This window comes from Molossus molossus, unplaced genomic scaffold (genome assembly GCF_014108415.1).
Source record: "Molossus molossus isolate mMolMol1 unplaced genomic scaffold, mMolMol1.p scaffold_m16_p_12, whole genome shotgun sequence".
NCBI classification, from domain to species: Eukaryota; Metazoa; Chordata; class Mammalia; order Chiroptera; family Molossidae; genus Molossus; species Molossus molossus.
The window spans coordinates 15,923,174-15,946,023 of NW_023425347.1; the positions used below are offsets into that span (position 1 = coordinate 15,923,174).

At 37.5% G+C, this 22,850-nt stretch overlaps 1 protein-coding gene across 1 annotated transcript in view; it reads left to right on the plus strand.

Annotated features, from left to right (window-relative positions):
- Positions 1-22,525, plus strand: part of EEF1E1 (eukaryotic translation elongation factor 1 epsilon 1) — a 28,205-nt gene extending 5,680 nt beyond the window's left edge. Inside the window, exons 2-4 of the mRNA XM_036256621.1 lie at positions 9,872-10,072; positions 15,509-15,604; positions 21,895-22,525. Of these exons, the coding sequence (XP_036112514.1) occupies positions 9,872-10,072; positions 15,509-15,604; positions 21,895-22,035 (438 nt within the window). The 3' untranslated portion in view covers positions 22,036-22,525. The remainder of the gene's footprint in view (positions 1-9,871; positions 10,073-15,508; positions 15,605-21,894) is intronic.
- The last annotated feature ends 325 nt before the right edge of the window (positions 22,526-22,850 follow it).

The following is a 22,850-nucleotide window of genomic DNA, read 5'->3' on the forward strand; positions in this document are numbered from 1 at the left end:
ATTTTGAGTTTATTCATTTGTGTGGTGGAAGTTGATGGTCTAGTTTTTAACTGTTTATTGAAGAGACTATCTTTACTCCATTATATGTTCTTGCCTCTTTTGTCAAATATTAATTGACCATCTTGGCATGGGTTGGTTTCTGGATTCTCTGTTCTGTTCTATTGGTCTATATGCCTGTTCTTGTGCCAGTACCAGGCTGTTTGGATTGCAGTGTCTTTTTTATAATTTGATATCTCGTGATCCTTCCAACTTTGTTCTTCTTTCTCAAGATTGCTGAGGCTTTTCAGGGTATTTTTGGTTCCATATACATTTTTGGAATATTTGCTCTAAATTTGTGAAATATGCTGTTGGTATTTTATGAGGGATTATGTTGACTCTGTAGATTGTATGGGTAGTATGAACATTTTTTAAAAATATGTTTTTATTGATTTTTTTAAAAAATGTTTTTATTGATTTTTTAAAAAAATATGTTTTTATTGATTTTTTTAGAAAGAGAGATAGAAACATTGATGTGAGAGGGAAACATCAACCAGCGGCCTCCTGCATACCCCCTACTAGGGATTGAGCCCACCACCCAGGCATGTGCCCTGACCAGGAATTGAACTGTGACCTCTCAGTTAATAGAACAGTGCTCAATTCACTGAGCCACACCGGCTGGATAGTATGGACATTTCAATGATGTTAATTCTTCCAATCCATGAATATAGTATATGTTCCACTTGTTTGTATCTTCCTGTATTTTATTTTTCAATGTCCTATAGTTTTCTGACTATAGGTCTTTTACCTTCTTGATTGTTTATTCCCGGATATCTAATTTTTCTTGTTGCAGTAGTAAATGGGATTGTTTTTTAGTTTCTCATTCTGAGAGTTCATTATTGGTGTATAAAAATGCCATCAATTTCTGAATGTTAATTTTGTATCCTGCTACTTTGCCAAATTCATTTATTAAATCTAGCAGTTTTTTGGTGGAGTCTTTAGGGTTTTCCATGTACAATATCATGTCATCTGAGAATAATGACAGTTTTATTTCCTCCTTTTCGATTTGTATGCCTTTCATTTTTTAATTCTTGTCTGATTGCTATGGCTAGGACTTCCAGTACTATGTTGAATAAGAATGGTGAAATTGGACATTGCTTTCTTGCTCCTGATCTTAAGGGAAACACTTTTAGTTTTTGCCCATTGAGAATGATGTTGGTTGTAGGTTTGTCATATATGGCTTTTATTGTGTTGATATATGGCTTTTATTATGTTGAGGTATGATCCCTCTGTTCCTACTTTGCTAAGAGTTTTTATCATAAATGGGTACTGGATTTTTTTTAGTTTTAATTAATTTATTTTTGTTACAGATGTTTCTCCTTTTTCCTCCCAGACATTTTCCTCCCTATCCCCTCCCCCCAAGAATTGTTGTCTATGTCCGTTGGTTATGCATACATACATATAAGTTCTTTGGTTTATCTCACCCCCCTTCCCCCGCCCCCCCACCTCTGAAGTTTATCAGTCTGAAGCATACTCCTTTTTATGTCTCTGGGTCTATTTTATTCATCAGCTATTTTTTGTTCATTATATTCCACAAATAAGTGAGATCATGTGGTATTTGTCTTTCTCTGATTGGCTTATTTTGCTTAGCATAATACTCTCCAGGTCCCTCCATGTTGTCTTGGGTCCTGGATTTTATTGAATGCTTTTTCTAGATCTATTTATATGATCATGTGATTTTTATCCTTATTTTTTTTTATGTGATATAGCACACTTACTGATTAGCAAATGTACTGGTCTTGCATCTTTAGGGTAAATCCCACGTGGTCATGGTGTATGATACTTTTAATGTATTACTAGATCCAATTTGCTAATATTTTTTTAGTATGTTTTTATTGATTTTTTAGAGAGAGAAGAGGGGAGAGATAGAAACATCATTGTGAGAGAGAAACTTTGATTGGCTGCCTCCTGCACACCCCCAACTGAGAATGGAGCCAGCAACCCAGGCATCTGCTCTGACCAGGAGTTGAACTGGACCTCTCAGTTCATGGGGTGATGCTCAGTCTACTGAGCCACACTGGCCTGGCTGATTTGCTAATAGCCACACTGGCCTGGCTGATTTGCTAATATTTTATTGAGGATTTTGGCATCTATGTTCATCAGGGATATTGGCCTGTAATTTTCTTTTTTGTGGTGTATTTATCTGGTTTAGGCAGGAGAATGCTGGCCTTATAAAAAGAGCTTGAAGTCTCCTGTCCTCTTGAACATTTTGGAATAGTTTCAGAAGGATAGGTGTTCTTCTTTTAATGTTTGGTAGAACTCAGTTGTGAAGTCAGTTGTGAAGTCCAGTTCAGACTTTTGTTTCCTGGGTTTTTGTTGTTGTTTTTTTTCTGTTACTTTTTTAATATCATCAGATGTTATTGGCCTATTCAGGTTTTCTGATTTTTCCTGATTGAGTTTTGGAAGATTGTATGTTTCTAGGGATTTTGCCATTTCATCTAGGTTATCCAATTTGTTGTCATGTAATTCCTCATAGTATTTTCTTAAAATCTTTTGTATTTTTGTGATGTCAGTTAAATTCTTTTTCATTTTTATTTTATTTATTTGGGTCCTCTTTATTTTTTGATAAGTGTGGCTAAAGTTTATCAATCTTGTTTATCTTTTCAAAGAATCAGCCCTTGGTTTCATTGATCTTTTGTATTGTATTTTAGTCTCAATGTCATTTCCACTCTGATCTTTATTATTTCTTTTCTTCTGCTTACTCTGGGCTTTTGTTGTTATTCTCTTTCTAATTCTTTTAGTTGTAGGGTGAGATTATTTATTTGAGATTGTTCTTGTTTCTTGACGTAGTCCTGTAATGCTATGAACTTCCCTCTCAGCACTGCTTTTGCTCTGTCCTATAGATTTTGTTGTTTTTGTATGTGTGTGTTCATTTTTGTTTGTTTCAAGGTGTATTTTATTTCTTCATTGATCTCAGTGGTAATACATTCATTGTTTAATAGCATGCTATTTAGACTCCATGTTTTTGAATATTTTTGAGGGTTTTTTCCTTATTGATTTTAGAGAGAAAGGAAGGGTTATGGAGAGAGAGATAGAAACATCGATGAAAGGGAACATTGATTGGTTGCCTCCTGCCTGCCCCATACTGGGGAATTGGCCCACAGTGTAGGCATGTGCCCTGACCGGGAATTGAACCAGAAGCCTCTTGGTGCATGGGTCGATGCTCAGCCACTAAGCCTCACTGTCCAGGCTGAGTTTTTTTTTTTTAATCATAGTTGATTTCTAGTTTCATGCTATTTTGATCCAAGAGGACGTTTGATATGATTTCAGTCTTCTTGAATTTGTTAAGATTTATTTTGTGAGACTTCCGGTCAAGATGGCAGCGTAGGTAAACGCGGTATCGCGTCCTCCCACAACCACATCAAAGTTACAACTAAACTACAGAACAACCATCATTCAAAACCGCCTGAAATCAAGCTGAATGGAAGTCCTACAACTATGGAATTAAAGCAGCAGCCACATCCAGACTGGTAAGAGGGGCGGAGGCACGAGGGGCGGCGGCCACGACGGGCTGGTCCCACACCCAAGTGTGGCAGATAAAAATCAGGAGGCTCCCTTGGCTGGGAAGGTCCTTCCTGAGGACTGAGGGGTCCCCGTCCCACACCAGGTGCCCCGCTCAGGGTTCCAGTGCCAGGAAGAGAAGTCCCCATAACTTCTGGCTGGAAAAACCAGCTGGAACTGAGGCTCAGGGAAGCTGGCGGCTGGAGCCCCAGGCTGCTCCTTAAAGGGCCCGCGCACGGACTTATCGGACTCTCTCCCTCTAAGCTTGGAGGGGAGGCAGCTCGAGGGGCACCAGAGTCATACAGGGAAGAACTGAGCTGTTTGGCACTGGAGCGAGGGCTGGAGAGGGGGCTTTCACTGGGACAAACGTGCTGTAAGAGGCCTTTGTTCCTTTGGTGAGCCCTTCCCGGGGGCGGCAGACAGCTGCCATATCTGGGACTCCAGCAACCTGGCTCACACTGGTAGCCCTTCCCTGGTTACCCCCTGAGGCCCCACCCCGCCCCACCCAACTTTCAAGCCCACCCAAGCTGTTGCCACTTGCTTAACCATAGGATTGGCCTGTCTTAGATTCTGCTTCAGGTTTTTCCTAAATTCTTTCAAACAAGCAGCATCTGGTGTCAGCGATCCCCATACCTCTCGATAAGTAATACACTGAAACAAACACAGGGAGGCAGCCAAAATGGGGAGACAAAGAAACAGGTCCCAAATGAAAGAACAGAACAAAACCCCAATAAAAGAACTAAGCGAAATGGAGATAAGCAACCTAACAGATGCTGAGTTCAAAATACTGCTTATAAGGACGCTCAATGAACTTAGTGAGAACCTCAGTGAACTTAGGGAGGGCCTCAAGAGCATAAAAAAGGGCCAGTTAGAAATCATGGATACACAGTTAGAATTGAAGGAGGCATTAACTGAAATAAAGAATAATTTACACAGCTTCAATAATAAGAGTACGTAAATCCAAGGAGCAAACCATCGATTTGGAATATAAGGAAGCAAAAAATGCCCAATCAGAACAAAAAAAAGAATCCAAAAAAATGAGGATAGTGTAAGGAGCCTCTGGGACAACTTCAAGCGTGCCAACATTCGCATCTTGGGGGTGCCAGAAGGAAAAGAGCGAGAACAAGAAATCGAAAGCCTGTTTGAAACAATAATGGCAGAAAACTTTCCTAACTTGGTAAAGGAAACAGACATACAAGTCCAGGAAGCACAGAGAGTCCCAAACAAGATGAACCCCAAGAGGCCCACACCAAGACACTTCATCATCAAAATGCAAAAGGTTCAAGACAAAGAGAGAATCTTGAAAGCAGCAAGAGAAAGGCAGCTAGTTACCTACAAGGGAGTTCCCATTAGGCTGTCAGCTGATTTCTCAAAAGAAACTTTGCAGGCCAGAAGGGAGTGGCAAGAAATATTCAGAGTGATTAAAAGCAAGAACCTACAACCAAGATTACTCTATCCTGCAAAGCTGGCATTTAGAATCGATGGACATATAAAAACTTTCCCAGACAAGAAAAAGTTAAAGGAGTTCATCACTACCAAACCGTTATTATATGAAATGATGAAGGGTCTTTTTGAAGAAAAAGATAAAATGTATGAACAAACAAAATGGCAATGAATATATATTTATCAACAATGGAATCTACAAACAAAATGAACAGGTAGAACAGAAACATTCTCATAGATACAGAGAACATTTTGTTGGTTACCAGTTGGGAGGGGGGTTCGGGGAATGGGTGAAAAAGGTGAAGGGATTAAGAAGTACAAATTCATTGCTAGACCGACAAACCTCAAAGGGAAAGGGGTTGGGGGTGGGTGGGAAGAAATAAACCAAAGAACTTATATGCATAACCAATGGACACAGACAATAGTGTGGGAAAAGGTGGGAGGGGGCTGGAGTGGTGAGGAGGGGGTTAATGGGGGAAAAATGTGGAATATCTGTAATACATTTTACATCCAACAATAAAGATTTAAAAACAGATTTATTTTGTGTCCTAACATGTGGTCTGTCTTTGATGATAGAGAACATTGATTGGTTGCCTCCTGCATGCCCCCCAACTAGGGATGCATGTGCCCTGACTAGGAATCGAACCAGTGACCTCTTGGTGCATGGTTTGATGCCCAATAACTGAGCCACACTGGCTGGGCTGTCTTTGAGAATATTCCATGTGCACTTCAGAAGAATGTATATTCTGCAGCTTTGGGTTGAAATGATCTGTAAATATCAGTTAAATCCATCTTATCTGCCCTGGCCGGTTTGGCTCAGCGGTGGAGCATCGGCCTGTGGTCCAGAGAGACCTGGGTTCGGTTTCCGCTAGGGGCGCGTACCTCTGTTGCAGTTTGTCCCCAACCCTGGTTGGGTCGTGCAGGTGGCAGCCACTCAATGTGTCCCTTTTACATCGATGTTTCTCTCTCTCTCTCTCTCCCTCCCCTTGTATCAGAACTAAAAATGAAAAAATGTCCTTGGGTAAGGATAAAAAAGAAAAAAATATATCAGTTAAATCCATCTTATCTAATAGCTGTTTATGGTCTCTGTTTCCTTGTTGATTTTCTTGTCTGGAAGATCTATCCAGTGATGTCAAAGGGGTGTTAATGCCCCCTACTACGACTGTATTACTGTTGATTTCTCCCTTTAAGTTCACCTAGAGTTTTTTTAATATATATGTGTCTATTTAGGTGCTCCTATACAGGGTGAATATATGTATTTTCTTGTTGGATCAGTCCTTTTAGTATTATGTAGTCACCTTCTTTGTCTCTTGTTATGGCCTTTGTTTTGAAGTTTTATTTTGTCAGGTATGAGTATTGCTACCCCAGCTTTTTTTCATTTCCATTTGCAAAGAAAAATTTTTTTCCATCACTTCACTTTCAGTCTGTGAGTCATTTGTTCTGTGGTGGGTCTCTTGTAGATAGCATTTCTATGGTCATGTTTTCCTATACACTCAGCTACCTTATATCTTTTATTGGAGCATTTAATCCATTTAAATTTAAGGTTATTATTGAAAGGTACTTATTTATGGCATTTTTAAAATACATATGTTCCTCTCTCTCTTGATTTCTTCTTACAGCAGTCCCTTTAACATTCCTTGCAATGTTGGTTTGATGGTAATGTACTCATTTAGTCTTTTTCATTTATATTTTTGGTCTGGGAAGCTCTTTATTTTGCCTTCAATTTAAATGATAGCCATGATGGATAGAGTAGTCTTAAATTCAGGTCCTTGCTTTTCATTACTTTGAATACTTCATGCCAGTCCCTTCTGGCCTGAAATGTTTCTGTTGAGAAATCATCTAATAGTCCGATGGGAAGTCCCTTGTAGGTAACTTTCTGTCTTACTGTTGCTGCCTTTAAATTTCTCTTTTTGTCTTTAACCTTTGCCATTTTAATTATGATGTCTCTTGGTGTGGGTCTGTGGGTTCATATTGTTTGGGACTCTCTGTGCTTCCCTGAACTTGTGGTTTTTTCCTTCACCAGGTTAGGGAAGTTTTCTGTCATAATTTCTTCTAACAGGTTCTCTATTCGTTTGCCTACTTCCTTCTGGTACCCTATGATGCAGATGTTGTCATGTTTCATGTATCCTAAAGTTCCCTTAAATTTATCCTAATTCTTTTTTCTTTTTTCCTGCTCTAAATGGATGTGTTTTTTCCTACCTTGTCTTCCAAATCATTTGATCCCCTGTTTTGTTTAGTCTGCTTTTATTCCTTCCAGTGTATTCTTGATGTCAGATATGGTATTCTTCATTTATGACTGGTTCTTGTTCATGGTTTCTATTTCCTTTTTCATGTTGTTGTAGTTCCCACTAAGTTCCTTGTAATTCTCACTATATTACTTGAGCATTCTTATAACCATTACTTTGAACTCTATATCTGATTAATTGTTTGCCTCTATTTCATTTAGCTCTTTTTCTGGAGATTTCTTCTTTTCTTTCATTTGGGGGTTGTTTCTTTGTTTTCCCATTTTAGCTGCCTCTTTGTGTTTATTTCTATGTATTGGATAGAAGTGCTATGCCTCCTAGTCTTCATGGGGTGGCCTTATATAGTAAGTGTCCTATGGGACCCAGTGGTGCAGTCTCTGATCTCCTGAGCTAGATGCTCTAGGAATGTCCCTTGTGGGGGTTATTTGGGCTCTCCTACTGTAATTGGGTCTTGATGGGTTGTTGTCCTGTTAATGAGTATGATCTCCCCTCAGGCTGGCTGGTTGCAAGATTCAACCCTGACCACGTCAGTGCAAGCTCTTGTGTAGGTGCTGACAGAACAAACAAAACGAAACTAGAAACAAAACAAAAACATACAAAAGACCCCAACCACAACAACAAAACAACCACAAAACAAAAGAAAATTAGGAAAGAGAAAAGACAGCAAAAATAATAAAAATATTACCAAAAAAAAAAAGTGGGAAGAAAAGAGAATATGAAAACAAAGAAGGGAAAAATATATAAGAATAAAGAATAGGAAAAGGAAAACGATAGAAAAGAGGAAGGAAAATCTTTTGAAAAGGAAAACAGAAGTAAAGTATTGAGAAATGGGGAAAACTAAGGAGAACAAGAAATAAAATAAAGTGAGAAAGGGAAAGAGAAAAATAAGAGCTATGAAAGGAAAACAGAGTCAAAATAATAACAGTGTAATTAAAAAGAAAATATTGCAAATATGTGCGAAGTGGAGTTCGCCTCAACGGCATTTTGTGCCTTATGGGAACTCTCTGTGTATTCTGCTGTGATGTTGAGGGAGGTTGTTTTATATGTCGTTTTGGGGACTCCTGGGAGGTACTTTGTTGCTACTTATTGTCAAAAGCTATCCACGTTTGGGTCTCTACAACCTGTTCGAAGCTTCAAGTGATCCACTGTTTGTGGATGCCTCTACAGGGCTTGACGCACTTGGGAGGGGCCAAGCTGTTCACTGGGGCCAGGGGCATGTCAGCAAATGTCCTAAGGCATTTTGGGCTCTGCCTCCACTCGCCTTTGCCTGCCATCCAGCTGTCAAACTTAGTCACTGATAAGCTGTTTCTTGAAAGGCCTTTTGGCAGAATCAGGAGGATGAGATGACCTCTGGGTCTCCCTTGAGAGGGAGATGCCATTCTGATTTGAGGGAAGATGGTGTGTGTGTTCCCCTGTTCCAGAGCCACTGGTCTGAGTCTGTCCTGGAATATTAATCTGACCTCGGCAAGGTGTAGCCCCTTGTATGCAGTCTGGTGGGGTCTGCTGCAAGCCAGGAGTTTATGTTCTCTCCTGCAATGAGAAGCACCATTCAGGTTCCCAGGACAGTCAGAGGAATGGCCCCACCTCAAGGCAGTCATTGTCACCCCCTGAGACTGCCCAGACCTTAGGCCTGGCCTCTGTTGCAGCCTCCTCAGCAGGGATCAAAATGCAGGGTGCAGTGCGCGGGATTCCTGAGTGTAGGCTTTTGCCTGTCAAGAAAAATGGCTGTTTTGGTATAGGTGGGGGGTCATGGAGCTCAGGTCTCCTGGCTGCTGTTCCTCCACATCTTCCTCCCAGTGCCTTCCACCCCAGATTTTCCTCAGGCCACTCCAGTTCACACCTCCCTCCCTTCACCAAAGCCTGGGGTGAGTGGCAACAAATGAAAATGCTATGCTCTGGCGGTTTTTTGATTTGGTTGGTTTTTTTAGTGGCTGTCTCCAACAGGCTGCGTCTCTCCCTGGAGGATAGAAGCCCCGCCCCCTTTCATGGCTGATTTTATGTGAGATGCTGTTCTCAGCTCTGTTGCTCCAGCCTGGGGAGCATAACATGGGGTTCCAGGCTCAGGGAAAGCCCCAGACAGGCCAGGTCTCTCTTCTCACCCTCAGCCTGCCACCTGTGGGAGCGAGGCAAGCCTCTCACCACTACATCCTTCCTACCAGGCTCATGGTGGTTTCTGCCCTTCCTTGTTAAAAATCTCCTCTTCAGCTAGTCTTCAGTTGGTAATTCAGGGTAAATATTTCCCTAATTTAATTTTATTTCCAGTTTGGTTCTGGAGGTACTAGAAAGATCCACCAACTGTGCTGCCATCTTGAAAAACCCTTAAAATCTTGGGGTATTTGAAAAACATTTGAGGGATATAGTGATTACTTAGAATTACAGTCATGATAGTATTTGTTTTAAAATTTCACCTGAAGAGCCTGTGGCTCAGTGGTTGTGCATTGACCCATGTATCAAGAGGTCGCCGGTTCGATTGAGGTTGTGGGCCGGATCCCCAGTGGGGGGCATGCAGGAGGCAGCCAGTTGATGTTCTCTCTCATCAATGTTTCTATCTCTCCCTCTCCCTTCTTCTCTCTAGGATCAATAAAGAAAAAAAAAATTTTTTAAATAAAAGATAAAATTTTATCTGAAGAACTTTTTTTTTTTTTTAGATTCCAGTTCTTCAAACAAACAGTGGTCCATGTCTAACAGGATTGACTACTATAGCAGCTCATCTAGTCAAGGAAGCAAACAAAGAATATTTGCTTGGGAGCACTGCAGAAGAAAAAGCAGTCGTTCAACAATGGTTAGAATACAGAGTAACTCAAGTAGATGGAAACTCCAATAAAGATGATATCCGCATTCTGTTGAAGGTATTGTGACTTCATTTTATAGGCTGAATGAATGAACTATTAATAGCAGGAATTTCTCTTTCCTGAGTACTAGTAGCTGAAGCTATTGGCCTTCTTGTTTCCTTCTGCCTCAGGGTAGTTTGCACCTGTTATTACCATTGCCTGAACAGACTCTGCCAGCTTTCCCCCATCAGATCTCAGCTTGGATACCCCTTCCTCAGAACGTCCTTGACTACTCTCTTAAACAGATGCTATTCCTTGTTCTGTATGAGTATCCTTCATAATACCACACCCTGTACTTTTCCTTCATACCACTTATCATAGTCAATAATTATAACTTTGTAAGATTTTTTTTTTTTTAATGTGATGGCTTTATGTTTATTTTCCCACTAGGCAATTCTGATTCCCTAATCAATAAAATACTTTCTCAAAGACAAGGGGAATCGGAACCTTTGAGGGTTTTAGTTTGAAAAAAACTTGAGTGATATTAGAAAGCCCACATTTTCCTCCCTTGAAACTTAAATGCATTAGGATATATATTTTCTTTCTAAAAAATATTAGAATAAAAGAATCTATTGATTGAATATGGCTCCAGAGTCACCAGGAATGAAAAATATTCCAAATGAAACTATTTTTGTTAATTATTTTTATAAAAATAAAGCAAATTAAAAATAATTTATGAAAGCTTAAAATATAAAGGAACCTTAGAGATCATCCAGACAACCAATATCGTTGCAGGAACCCCTTCTGTTTCCTGATTTTATATCTATTATCATATAAATTGATCATGTAAGTTGTGCAAGAATGTCTTATAGTCCTGGTAGTTTTTCATTTATCACTCTGGGGAAAATGGTTTAAACTATGTTCTTCATAGATACCATCAATAGAACTGGTAGAAAATAAATTTCAGGCCTTGTTCCTTTATAGGCCTGTCATGGTGACTAGTCATTCTTAATATCCACACTGACCCCCTCTGCCCTCTGCCATGCTCAGCAACATTTCCAGACAGAAGCAAGCATGTCTTCTCTCTAATTGAATGTGAGAATTCAGGCAAATAAAAATAAATATAACAATCTCTCATAGTTTTCCCAAAAAAAATAGTAATAAAGTACTTAATTCTTCTTCTTTTTTTTTAATCCTCACCTGAGTACTTAATTCTGAAAGATAGGAACAGAATTTCATGGAATTGGGCTTTTAAGTTCAAAAGATAGATTTCCTATTAGGAGCAGAAAAAGTAATTTCACCAAAATGTTGTATCTGGGATGTATAAATATCTGAAATTTCAATTGGGACAATCTGACTGAAACTATCACCATTTTGAAGTGTATGAGGAGCTGGGTGATTTGGGTTGTGCCTTCTGTGCCTACAGTGATGTGCCAGGTACAGTTCTAGGAGGTGGTGATAAATAACAGTGACCCATTAGACAGTTCCTGCCCTCACAGAGCTTGTACCAGTCAGGGACAATTAGATAGATAATGGACTGCAATATGATTTTTGGCCATCTGAGCAGAGATGAGAAAGGGTTATATTGTGCTTTTGCTTTGCTTTTTGCTATTCTATGATGGTGTTTTTATTTCAAAGGCAATAGATATTATAGAAATTAGGAAATATAAATAAGCAAGTGAAATACATTTCAAACGTGTAGTTCCATCAAGAGAGAACTGTTAATAACACTTGTGTCCAGTTATCAGATATTTATCGAACCCCTTTTGTGTTCATTCCATGCTTTTTCTTTTCATGTATACATGTTTTGTATTTTTTTTAATTAGCAGTTATTGGATACTATCTTGTTTTATTTTCTTTACTGACAATGTGTTGTCAATGTGTACATACCCATAAATATTCACTCACACTTTTTTTATTTTATTAATTTTTTTGTCTTTATTAATTTGAGAGAGAGAGGAAGGGAGAGGTAGGGAGAGAGAGATAGAAACATCCATGAGAGAGAACGTCGATTGGCCACCTCCTGCACGCCCCCCAATGGGGATTTGGCCCACAACCTAGGCATGTGACGTGACCAGGAATCAAACCAGCGACCTCTTGGTGCATGGGTCAATGCTCAACCACTGAGCCACACCAGCAAGGCTATACTCTTTTTGATAACCTGTTAGTAGTCCATCATATATTTGTACCAGAATTTAAATAATTGATCCCTATGTAATTACTAGATTGTTGCTAAATATCTTAACACATTCCCATTTGTTTCCTTAGGTTTATTCCTACAGGGAAATTGCTGCACCAAAACTATGTACATTTTTAAGGCTATGTAGCTCATTTGCCCTCCAGAAAAGTGTATTGTTACAGTTTGTAGTATGTGAGAATAACCTCTTCCACAGAAGCCTTGCTGGCATGAATATTACCCTTTTTTTCCTTCACCCCAGTTTTATGACCAAAACAAACCAAAAAGCAATTTCTTTACTTTGTGTTTTTCTTCTTAAAATTATTAATGCTATGGCATTTTTTTCATAATGCTTATGAGCATTTTCATTAATTAGAAAAATTATATGTATTTTTTGCCCATTTAGACTGGGTATTTATCGTTTTATTTCTTATTTTGAAAGCTCTTGGTATTATTAAAGGGTTTCATTCTTACTCTCTAAAGTTCCATTTCATTGTTAAAACCACGATTCTGAGTTTAAATGGGTCATAATTCAAGTAATATGTAATTTCAAAAGGCAGGCATTGTAAAACACTAACATTTGTTGAATCTGGATAGAGGATATATAGTTGTTTATTATACTGCTTTTTCAATATTATGAGATGTTTAGAGAAAAAAAGAATCAGATGAAACTCTATAGGGGGGAATATTTGTAAAGTTTGGCGATAACATTGGAAAGACTTTGATAAAAGAGGAAATAAACAGCCCTGGCTCGTGTGACCCTGTTTGTTGAGTATCCCATCTCGTGCACCGGAAGGTTGCCTGTGGGTTTCCTGGTCAGGGCACATGCTCAGGTTGCAGGTTTGATCCTTGGTTAGGGTGTTTACAGGTGGCAGTCGTTCAATATTTGTCTCTCGCATTGATGTTTCTCTCTCTCCCTCTCTCTCTTTCTTTATTTTTTCAAAATAAAGGCAGTTGACTACTGGGCAGTGTTTTATAACTAGTCTTTAGAGGAGCCTGTCAGAATATCTGCAAATAACCTCATATAATCCATTTATAATATAAACCTTTTTCTAAAGGTTATATGAATATGTTGTCTTATTTAATTTAAAGGTAATTCAACATAAATTTCTGTGCTGTTAAATTTGAGAGGACTCAAAAGTATTTATATATTTTTTATTTAGATTTTTTTTTTCCTCGGGAAATTAATTGATTTATTTATGCTGGTCTGTTGGACAATACTTCACATTTAGATTAGGACCTGTTATGATTTTTTTAATCATTTTTTAAACATGTACTTTAAATATTTTTTTCTTCAAAAGTACCTATTGACTATTTAGGGAGCTCATTGTTTATTAGTAGTTGTTTTTTTGTAATGATTTTAAATGAACTATTCTTTTATGTATACTTAACATAATCTTTAAAATATTGATGGTAATTTTCTGGAGAACACGTGACAGAGAACTTTTTGTAGCTTTAAATGGTTTTTAAAACTAGAGTCTTTAAGGTGTTAGAAAAACTAGATACCCTATTGCAAAAGAATGAAGTCGGACCCTTACCTTACACAATATATAAAAATTAATTCAAAATGGTAAGCCCTAAACATAGACCTAAAACTATAAAACTCTTAGAAGAAAACATAGGGGAAAATATCATACCATTTGATTTGACAATGATTTCTTGGGTATGATGCCAAAAGCACAGGCAACAAAAGTAAAAATTATGGACTACATCAAATGTATTAAAAGTTTATATATTAAAATTTTGTTCATCAACAGACACAATTAACAGTAAAGAGGCAAGCCATAGAATGGTAGAAAATATTTGCAAATTATATATCTGATAAAGGCTTAATATCCAGAATATATAAAAAACTCCTAAAACCCAATCAAGAAAAAACTGAAAACTCAATTAAAAAATGAACAAAGGACCTGAATAGACATTTCTTCAGAGAAATTATATAGAGCTAATAAGCATATGAAAAGATGCTCAAGATTAATAATTATTAGGGAAATGTAAATCAAAAATACAGGAAGATAATCACCTGACCTCCTTTAGATTGACTACTACCAAAGAAACAGAAGAGAACAGTATTGATGAGAATGTGCAGAAATTAAAAACCTTGTGCATTGTTGGAAATGTAAAATGGTATAGCTGCTATGAAACAAGTACAGTGATTCCTCAAAAGATTAAAAATAGAATTACCATATGACCCAGTAATTCCACTTATAACATATACCCAAACTGGGTCTCAAACAGATATATATATACACCCATGTTCATAGCAATATTATTCACAATAGCTGAGTGGTAGAAACACCCCCGATGTCCATTGACAGATGGATGGATAATCAAAGTATGGTATATACATACAGTGGAATATTATTTAGCCTTAAAAAGGAAGGCTACAACATGGATGAACCTTGAAAAAATATCATCCTAAGTGAGATAAGCTAATTGCATATACAAATACTGTATTATTCCACTTACATGCAGTATCCAAAATAGTCAGATTCATAGAAACAGCAGAATGGCAGTTGCCAGGGCCTGGAGTGAGGGGAAAATAGGGAGTTGTTTAATAGAGTTTTAGTTTTACAAGATGAAAAAATTCTGAAGATTGGTTGCACAACAGTGTGAATACCCTTAACACTGAATTATACAGTTAAATGGTTAAGATGGTAAATCTTTATGTTACATGTATTCTACCACAATTAAAAATGTAAAAACAGCCCTGGCTAATTTGGCTTAGCGGTTAGAGAGTCAGCCTGCGGACCAGTGAGTCGAGGGTTTGATTCTGGTACCTCAGTTGCAGTTTGTCCCCGGCCCTATTCAGGGTCATGCAGGAGGCAGCCAGTTGGTGTGTCTCTCTCACGTCAATGTTTCTCTCTCTTCTCCCCCTTCCATCCCACTTTATCTGAAGATAAATAGAAAAAATGTAAAAATATACATATATAAAAATGCAATAAATTATAATTATTTTAAGAGTTAAAAATTGTTGAGGAGCTTTTTATATTTTAATGAAAAAAATAAATCTAACATGAGCATGATTTACAAAATGTGCTTCCCCCCCCCCCAAAAAAAATTGGGAGTCTGAAATGATAAGTTTGAACATCATTTTTAATGTTATCTTATTTCTTTAAACTAAAACTAACAAAGTTTGCCCTATTGTTTTTAAAGAGGTTCTTAGTATATGATTTGTGATTTTTTAATAAATCTGCCTCTATTAATGTCAAAGATAATTTATTAAATTAAATTTCAGAATTTTGTTTTCTAATAGCCTTTTCAATGTTTTAAAGTCAAATGATATAGTAATTAACTTTAGTATTACTGTGTTTTAAATAAACATTTGTTTTTTCTAGGACCTTAATTCGTATCTTGAAGATAAAGTCTACCTTACAGGATATAACTTTACCTTAGCGGATATCCTGTTGTACTACGGACTGCATCGCTTCGTAGTGAGTATTTGAATAGTTTCTGCGTTTTTTTCCTCTAATGTTCAGATGATTATTTTTGTCTTGAATTTAATCAATTTTCAGTTTATCAAATAGAAATGAATGATTTTTATACAAGGTACCTTATGCAAATATTTCTTCCATGTGTCCATCAAACAGTTATTTTCTGATCCTTGACCTGCTTGATTCCTGTTCTTGCTCTTTTTTGCAACTACTTCTCTTGCCACCCTTTGGACTTGATCATCATCATCACCTGGACCCCACTTCTCCACCTTAATTCCAGTACCCCATTTTCTCTGTGACCTCTTATCCTTAAATCCTATCATTATCTGAAGTAACCCCTTCCCTTTTTTCTGACCTGTATACATTCTTCCCAATCCAACCTAGATCCCCTTTTGTATAACCTCAACTACATCCTTTCATTACAGCATCTTCAACCTCTTTGTTCCACTGCATGTTCACCACCGTTTCCTGGAAATCCCCAACTCTTGGTTAATCTAAATAAATGCCTTCAATACTATATCCACGCTGAGTTCTGTTGGAGAAATTACAACACCATGATTGGTACCACTATAAATTTATACTATTCAATTTCATCTGTGCTGTCATACTGATCCGCTCTTTTATTCCTTCCAGGCACAATTTCAGACCTTTAGCCCTTCTGCCTCCCCATTTATCTTCAGTCATTATCACAGAGCCTTCCTCCCTTATTCAGCTAGAAACTAGAGGCTGGCCTTTGAATACACTCACCTTTCAGCCCTGCCTATGTGCACATCCTCGTTCATCTTGTCTCCTTCTTCTGGGCTCAGAAAGAATCATCTTGCTGTTTTCCTAAGCTTATCCATTCATCTGGCCTCTTATCTCAATTCCCCTTCTACCTTCTGCCCCCTTTCTGGATCTTGTCCCAAATTTTATATGCTTTCTTTCTCATATCTTCAATTTTTCTCTCTGTTTGGTAAATCTCTTTACTTTAAATTGTTCCTTAAATTTATTTATAAACAATTATATGGCACTATATAGGCACTATTTTGTATGCTTTGTAAATGTTAACTCATTTAATCCTTATAACAGCCCTGTGAGATAGGTACTATTATTCCCATTTTACAGATGAAGTAACTGAGGCATAGAAAGGTCTAATATCTTTGAGATCACCCAAGTAAGTGGCAAAACCAGGTCTGGAAACCAGATAGTTTGACTCAGAGTTTGTGCTTTCTTACATCTCTCTACCTAAAATCTTCTCCCAATATCCATCGAACTCATACATTTTTCTGTATTCTTCACCTCATGCATTCAATCAGTAAGATCTTGTTTTCACCTCGTGCATATCTCTCCTATATGTCTCCTGCTATGATCCTAGATGGCATTGCCCTGGTTTCAGAATTCATTGTCTTCTGTCTGGGCTATTGCAGTGGCCTCCTGCTACCACTCTCATCTCTTATAGTCGATCTTTATTGCCACTGGGGCAATTTTTCTCATGAAGGTGTCTTAGTCTTTCTCAAAATAAGTAGCTCATCACTCCCTAGATAGGAGACCTTTCTTCATGTGGGCCTGCCTCCCTTGCTTGCCATCATTCTCCCCACATGCCTCTCTCTGAGCCATAACGTACTCCCTGGAGTCTCCTCAGTCTTCGCTCTTTCTGCTCAGGGTCCTTGTTTGCTACTTGGCCCAGCCCTTGTCTTCCTCCCGGATTCATTTGTATTTCATCGTGTCCCTCGGTTCTAGCACTGATGTCCTAGTGAAGTCTTCTCGGGCTCCTAAAGCACATTCAATGCTCCTCCATTTCTTTTTGTGCTTCGCAGACTACCTCAGTTCTGCGTGGTCTCATTTTCACTGTAAGACTTCTTGGAAAATGTCTGTCTTTTACATTATAAACTGCTTGAGTTAGAGATTGTAGCAATTTATATTTGTAACACCACTGTCTGGCATAATTCCTGGTTCACATAGATAGTCTGTCCTCCTCATAAACATTGAAGAACATAATTCTCATATCTCTTGTGTTTTTCAGAGTTTTATATATATTTTCTCATTGTACCTCAAAGCTCTGAAAGAGATAAGACTAGTCAAATTGTCCTCCTGTTAGAGAAAGGAAACTAATGCTTATGAACATCGAGTCCTTTATATACAAAGACACAGAACTCAGGTTTTGAAAAGGCCACGATAAACTCCATCTCCTGACTCAAGTGTCAAAATGTGTGGGGAAGCCCTTCATAAACGACAGTGCCATAGTAATATATGATAGTTGTTCTTCATCCCCACTCAAGCGATAATTCCTCAATTTGGAGTTACATGACTTATTAAGCATTATTTCTCTAAGCTCCCTAAGTGATTGTGTTAAGTTCTGTAATATTATTATAATGGCCTAGTATGATCCTTAATTCAGCATAGTTCTCTCTATTATTACAAGTTTGCTTAGTAAGAGTTTACTATGTGTGCCCATTATACTATACTGGAGGGACATAAAAAAAAGTGTAAAACTATTTTCAAACAACTGTTGATCTCATTGAAGAGATAAGACTGTTTTACATGAAAACAGTGAGTAAGAGAAAATGGAATCTAGTGCTAATTTCTGATTAAAATAGTATGAGACCAATTAAAAAGGCATATAGAGAAAAGTAGAGTATAGAATCATGAAATCGTCAGAAAAATATCTGCTGAATTTGGATGGCTTTGGCTCTCCAAGGAAATTTTTATTGTTTTAGAAAGCTTATGATAAGTATGACTCTAAATATTGCTTATAAGTACGATGACCATATGATTTATTTTCCAAAACAACACTTTTGTCCATGACAGTGGGGCTATAATAATTACACTGGTTCAACAGGAACAAAATAGCATGAAGGTTCCCCACACTGAAAAGGAATAAGACTCAATTTTAAGCAAAATAAAGAGATTGAAGAGAATCGTGTCGCATTCCCCTTTGTACATCTCCCAGCTCTTAGCACAATACTTTGTGCAGCTAAAATGCTAGTTGAGATTAGCAATATTTAGCATTCTCTTCCTATTACTATTTCCTATTGTAGGTTGTATAACTTTATGTAGTGAAAGTATGATCTTTAATTATATACTTCGATATAATCAAATCCAAAGTATTTAAAGGTGAAGACAGTTTAAGTAGATGAAATGCTTTGATCATACCAGCCTCTTTCTATTCCATTCTGATTCAAAATATTTTAGTGGTTTGTGTTTTTTGTTTGTTTGCTTGTTTTACCTCATAGAGCCTTCAGGCAAAGAGGGCTTGCTGTTAAGGTATCTTTCCCTCTGGTGCAAACCCAGGAGTCTCTCAACTTGGGGAAGTCTGTGACTTGATTTGAGTGAGACTACACTGCTATGAGCAAAGCTATCTTACAGAGGAGAATAAGAACGACTCATGTCTAGAAAAAAACACTTACTGACATTTTAAAAACATATTTAAATGTGGCATTACTTAATTTAAAGTTAATATTAGAGAAATGTCATCTCTAACCCTATGTGATGCCTCTCAGCAGGCTAACGAAGGCCTGTCAGGGCTTTTGTGAGGTCTGGCTCTGTTGAGCATCAGGCTGTCATTAAGGAGAGCATTTCTCCCATCTAATTAAAAAAAAAAAAAAAAAGATGATAATGACATGTAACTCTTGCAAACCAAGTGTATATTTACATTTTTCTCTCCTCTGGCTTACGCAGGTCATGCAATAGGGAAAAGAAATACTCTGAGAAGGTGGGAGCTTGTCTCGAATTTCTTTGCCACCAGAGTGAACAAGGCCATAATTCCATAATGCAAAGTATTCATAGCACCCACTGCACAGTTACTGAGTTATGTATGAGTCTAGGTGCCTTCCAGGGTGTTTGGTTTTCAAGCAGATTAGAAGTGTCTCATTCAGTGCTGCATGTTACCTCTAGGGTTACATTGACATTTAATGATCTGTTCCTAGTTATAGTTCCTATTTTGAAATGCATATCCTCATTATATGCAGTGTCTAACATATTACAATTAAGGCTATCATGCTATCTTTTTAAAAACATAATTGAGTGGAAAAATATGTATGTTAACCATCCTTTTGGGTTCATAAAATGAGTTCATGAACAAAGCATCTCTCCCACCCTGGTCCAAGTACAGGCAAAGTACATGGGAGAAATAAATACTTTCTCAGGAATAAGCCTCACAGACTTAACACCTGTGACAGAATCATGCTGTGGTGTTAAGTGACATCCTGTTGAGTTAGGTGTAAGTATACCCAGATGAGAAAAAGATGATTACTAGGTATTAAATTCAGGGAGAGTAGATGTAAAGTTCAGATTGGCTACCTGCTCATATTCATCAGACAGTTCCCGTGCTCTGTTTCCTTTGGCAGTATATTTATTTTTGCCCTCATTCTTTCATTTATTTGTTCATGTTATTAAATACTTAAAATGTAATCAGTGCAGTGTACAAAACAGCAGTCAGGGAACCTTCAAGTCATCAAATAATCTTACTTTATTTTGTTTCAGTGTGAGCCCAATCTTAGTTGTGGCCTACTTACTCTAAGATTTGATCTATCTAAATTCCCTTTGAGGAATATTACGTTGTTCTTCCTTTGTTAAACTGCCAGTTAGTGTGGCTGTTTATTATTACACCAGTGACTCATTGCTTTCTTTAACTGATTTCACTAGTAGATAGCAGTCCCTGTGAACAGACTGTTACTCAAGATTATTATAATCCTTTGTAACGTTATGTGCTGCTTGAGTGTAAGATTGTTATCAACAAAAATCCGTTTGTTTTGGAATTCAGAACACCAGTGGAGATATGTCATTCTTTTAGAAAGAAGGGAAAAGTAAAAGAAATAGCTGCCGAGAAATCTAGGACTGCTGGCCACAAAGCATGTCTCCCAGGCAGTGTGGTGCCAGTTGGGAAGGTAGCAAACCAGCATTTCTCCCTGATCTGGAACGGGTCCCTTCAAGTGTTTCTCACATGTCTTCATGGAAAATTAGTGACTAAGAATATTATCTGTCTGGCTTTAAAGTTCAAGCCAGTTATAGAGTGCCAATAGAAATAAGAAAGGAATGGTTAGCTAAAGAGAGCCAAGCATCACTGTAGACACACTGGCATGTAGACCAATAAGAAGCAGGAAGTGGTAACTTGAACAATTGCATTGTGTTTCCTGTTGTACAAAGTAGGGGAGGAGACCCGAACTAGTCCATTAGAAAAGGATGAGGGAAAACCAGCATTGTAAGTGAAATAGTTGGTGGGGATCCCATCCAAATGTTCTAAGAAAACCAAGTTTGGTGCGGAGAAAATCTGTTGTTTATTTACAGTAAGTTCAGAAGTAAGATAGTCCACCAAAAAAGTAGCAAAGGTAACACATCAAGGTCAGTCATAATTTTCTCACAACATGGGCCATGGCTGTGAGTTACTGTCCTATTGGCTTTCTGTTTACATGACAACTCTTCATAATTCCAATCCAAGATATGTCTTAGAGAAACGTCTGTAAGTCCCCTACTTTGGATTTTGAGCCCAGTGAAATGATTGGCACCAGCTGTTTTTATTGCCTCTTTCTCCAACCAAATCTCTGGGTATTCTTGTAGCTTGATAGTAAATTCTGTGAACTGTTACATCCACCGAAGATAGAGTTCAGCTTCATTGCAAACAGAATTTAGAAGGTCTGTTGTTCTTCTAAGGCATTTGCTGCTGGAAATAGACTTTCCTTCTTAGTACCAAGAAATAATTACTTAAAATTAAATGGGTCATTGTCTTCTTGAGTGACATTTTCCCTAAATTCAGTAGAAAGGAAGCAGTAGGCCACACGTATATGCACCAACAATCTATAAATCAATCTCTCTCTCTCTCTCTCTCTCTCTCTCTCTCTCTCTTTCCCTCCCCTCTCCCCTCCTTTTCTCCCTCCCTCCCTCCCTCTCTGAGTTTACATAGTATTTCTTTGTTAAGTATATTAGATGCCAATAAACCTTTCATTAGGTTTGCTGAAAAATTAGAGAATGAATTATATCTTAGTCTTCTTTCTCCTATTTTTCTTTCCAATAAAGTAAAAAACAAACTCTCTGGGCTTCCAGATTCTGGTTTAATATAAAATTGGCATTTGTTGAAAACTTGAGATTTCCCTAGAAAGCACATCTGGTTTTGAATGGAACATAAAAACATTAAACAAATGGATAGCTCTTCCAAGTGGCTGAAATTTTTCATTCCTATCTGAACATGTTGGTTTGAGAACTGGGTTGCTGTTTTTTTTGTGTTTTTTTCCAATTTCTATCTCCTACTCAGATGATATTAATAGTTGTGCTTATGTAATGTCTGTGTTGTGTGTGTGTTTTTAATCTCTACTTAGGTTGACCTGACAGTTCAAGAAAAGGAGAAATATCTTAATGTGTCGCGCTGGTTTTGTCACATTCAGCATTATCCAGGCATCAGGCAACATCTGTCTAGTGTTGTCTTCATCAAGAACAGACTATACACTAATTCCCACTAGAAGCTACCCATGCCGTACAGAAGAGAGGTTAAAACTATTTTAAATGGAAAGTGTATTCTGGACCAGAGGGCTAATGTAAATTGATATGCAGTCATTCTTTATTTGCTGAAGTTGATAGAATTTTTAAAGTATAAACTTGTGTCTGAATGTTTTACTTTTCTTTTGTTGAAATTTTACAATTTTTTAATGTAAAAATTCAACTGCTGTCTAAACTTGAGTTAAGATCAAGTTATAAATTACCTTGTTTTTATAGATGAAATTTATTTTAATAAAAGTTGTGAATCAGTGGCTTAATTTTTAAATAATCCTTTTAATGATTGACCACTCTGGCTATTTATTGACCCATCTTTCATATTTTACAATTCATTTTCCCTTTAGGAGTATTTACTGTAGTCTGTTTATTAATATCTATAATTAATTGTGCCAAGGATAGCAAAAGGGAAGATAGATGTATTTGTTTTCAAGTATTTATGTGAACCAGTAAATGTGGTTGAAAAATATCTTTTTTGTTTGTTTCTTTCTTTTCTGTAGTCAGTATTCATTGAGGTGAAACTAACTACTGAACTGCCCTAGAGGGAACTAGAATAAGATACATTCTCTTGAGTTAATGGTTCTTTTTTGTTGTTGTTGGGCTTAGTGGAATATGCAGTGGATAAAAAGAGATGGGAAATTCCCTCTATCCCACTAATCTTTGACTTGATAACTACTAGATGTTTCTAAATTAAAAGCCAACTCTCACAGAAAGGCTGCAGTTGAAGCACTATATGTGAAGAACTAAGAAACACTTTAACAAATCTACACAATGGATACCTCTT